Source organism: Octopus bimaculoides, chromosome 30 (genome assembly GCF_001194135.2).
Source record: "Octopus bimaculoides isolate UCB-OBI-ISO-001 chromosome 30, ASM119413v2, whole genome shotgun sequence".
NCBI lineage: Eukaryota > Metazoa > Mollusca > Cephalopoda > Octopoda > Octopodidae > Octopus > Octopus bimaculoides.
The window spans coordinates 4,909,291-4,912,249 of NC_069010.1; the positions used below are offsets into that span (position 1 = coordinate 4,909,291).

The 2,959-nt window shown below is 43.5% G+C and overlaps 1 protein-coding gene across 1 annotated transcript in view; it reads right to left on the reverse strand.

The window, feature by feature from the left end:
* Positions 1 to 2,959, reverse strand: part of LOC106871513 (leucine-zipper-like transcriptional regulator 1) — a 28,510-nt gene that overhangs the window by 18,925 nt on the left and 6,626 nt on the right. The window contains exons 4-6 of the mRNA XM_052978094.1: positions 2,635 to 2,714; positions 2,139 to 2,247; positions 546 to 684 (exon numbers count right to left, since the gene is read on the reverse strand). Coding sequence (XP_052834054.1) covers positions 546 to 684; positions 2,139 to 2,247; positions 2,635 to 2,714 — 328 coding nt within the window. The remainder of the gene's footprint in view (positions 1 to 545; positions 685 to 2,138; positions 2,248 to 2,634; positions 2,715 to 2,959) is intronic.

Consider the following 2,959-nt stretch of genomic DNA (forward strand, 5'->3'; position numbering starts at 1 on the left):
GGTGGTATTAGTCACAGTGGTGATGGAGGTGGTGTTGGTTGTGATGGTCATAGTGATGGCAGTTGTTGCTGTGGTGGTGGTTGTGATAGCGGTTGTTATTGTTATGGTGGTGGTGGTGGCGGTATTGGTTGCAGTGGTGATAGAGGTAGTGTAGGTCGAACGGTGATAGTAGTGGTGGTGATGATGATGATAGTGGCAATGGTTGTTGTTGTTGTGGTGGTGGTAGTGATAGTGGTGTGGTGGTATTAGTCACAGTGGTGATGGAGGTGGTGTTGGTTGTGATGGTCATAGTGATGGCAGTTGTTGCTGTGGTGGTGGTTGTAACCTCTGAGCCATGCGCTTTCACTCATTTTCATAATTAGCATAAAAAACTACATTAATACACCAAATCTGAAATCAATTGGAACAAAATTTAAGGCATTGAAAAGTGCGAGCCAAACAGAAAAGAACACCATTTGGCTCTCTATTTGTCCTGCATAGTTCCATAGGGAACAACAACAACAACAATGGCATGAAGAACAGAATCAAGAAATGCGGGCCCTTACCTGAAGCCATTGCTTACAGTCCCCTTCTAGAGAAATAGTCCACATGTCATTTAGCCTGGCATTACCGTCGTAACCAGCAAAGATCCAGAGCTTCTGGTCATAGACGGCGGCACCATGCGCGGCTCTGGCCACTGGCATCCTGCAATAGAAGAATCGATCCACAAAACACCATTAACAACAGGAGAAAATTCCAGAATTTTCCGATGTCTAAGCATTACCTTTTTTTTTACAGCTTTCTGATTGCTCTTTTATTCTTTTCCTTGTTTCAGTCGTTTGACTGTGGCCATGCTGGAACACCGCCTTTAGTCGAGCAAATCGACCCCAGGACTTATTCTTTGGAAGCCTAGTACTTATTCTATCAGTCTCTTTTGCCGAACTGCTAAGTTACGGGGACGTAAACACACCAGCATCGGTTGTCAAGCGATGTTGGAGGGGGCAAACACAGACACACATACACACACACACACATATATATATATATACATATACATATATATGACGGGCTTCTTTCAGTTTCCTTCTACCAAATCCACTAGTAGAAGACACTTGCCCAAGATGCCACGCAGTGGGATTGAACCTGGAACCATGTGGTTAGTAAGCAAGGTACTTACCACACAGCCACTCCTACGCCTAACTTGCTGTTAATTTTTGTTCATCATAGGGCACACGGAATCACAAGAAGTGGTTTTACGCCAGCAGAGCAGTTAGGGTATAACAGAGGGACAGAGATAGGGGTCTTCATTATTAATGTCCATCTTCCATGCTGGCATGGGTTCTATGGTTTGACAGAAGCTGGTAAAGCGGCGAGCTGGCAGAAACGTTAGCACGCCGGACGAAATGCTTAGCGGTATTTCGTCTCCCGCTACGTTCTGAGTTCAAATTCCGCCGAGGTCGACTTTGCCTTTCATCCTTTCGGGGTCGATAAATTAAGTACCAGTTATGCACTGGGGGTCAATGTAATCGACTTAATCCCTTTGTCTGTCTCTGTTTGTCCCCTCTATGTTTAGCCCCTTGTGGGCAATAAAGAAATAAGAAGCTGGTAAGTTGAAGAGCTGCACTGGTTCCATTGTCTGTTTCGGCATGGTTTCAACAGCTCAATGACTTTTCTAATGCCAACCACTATAAAGAGAGTAGTGGGAAGATTTCTACATGGCACCAACATCAGTGGGGTTCCTCTCAGCTGGGAAAGGGAGTAGAACCAAGGGAAGTGTTTGTGTGCCACTTCCCTTGTATGATAGAGGGACAGAGACAGTTGTCTTACTATAGAGGAGATACTTAGCTACCTGAGTAGAAAAGAGAGGAGGGGAGCACATCATAGGCTTCTTTTAGTTTCCATCTATCAAATCCACTCACAAGGTTTTGGTTGAACCAAGATTACAATATAAGACACTTGGCCAAGGTGCCGTGCAGTGGGACTGAACCTGGAACCCATGTGGTTGGGTAGCACGGTTCTTACCACGCAACCAAATATAATGTATGTAATGTGCTTTGGACAGGACATGGTCCTTTCTCATTGCTAGAAATGGTAGTGAAGTCAAAGCAGTCCAGAAAGGGAGACACGGCAAGGCAAGAGTTATGATAATGCCTACTTACTGTCCTTCGAATTTCCATTTGAGCCATTGTCCAGTGGTGAATTTGTACTCAAAGAGGTCATTTTTGTTGGTCAAGTTGGAATTAGAATGGATGTCCCCTGTATAACCACCTGAAAAGATATCAAAAAATATATTTCAAATTATCTTTCATGTGCATGTATATATATGTATTTAAAAAAAAAATCAACCTATACATACATACATACATACATACATACATACATACATACATACATACATACATACATCAATCAACCTTTGAACGTTGCGCCTTACAGGGGCAAAGTGGTTGAGTACCTTCCGAGCGTTGGACCTGACGGAGGCAAAGTGGCTGAGATGACAGATGCCTTTCATCCTTTTGGGGTCGATTAAATAAGTACCAGTTACGCACTGGGGTTGATATAATCGACTTAATCCGTTTGTCTGTCCTTGTTTGTCCCCTCTGTGTTTAGCCCCCCTGTGAGTAGTAAAGGAATAAGAAATAAGTAATACTTTACCGAAGACAAACATGCTTTGGTCATAAACAACAGTGGAGTGATGATAGCGCTGGAGAGGAGGTGTTCCAGTAGTAAAGGCCCTGGAAGGGACAGAAAAGATGGGGGTATAATAAAAGCTGTTAAATCGGGTGATTACTGCAAAGGGACAGAAAATAACTGAATAATTTTGTGTGTGTTAGAGAGAGAGAGAGAGAGATAGAGTAACAGAGAGAGAGAAAGAGAAAGACAGAGAGTGTTTCTGGCAGAATGCAGTTACCTTTTACTTGTTTCAGTCATTTGAGTGTGGCCATGCTGGGGCACTGCCTTGAGCAACTTTAAGCCAAAC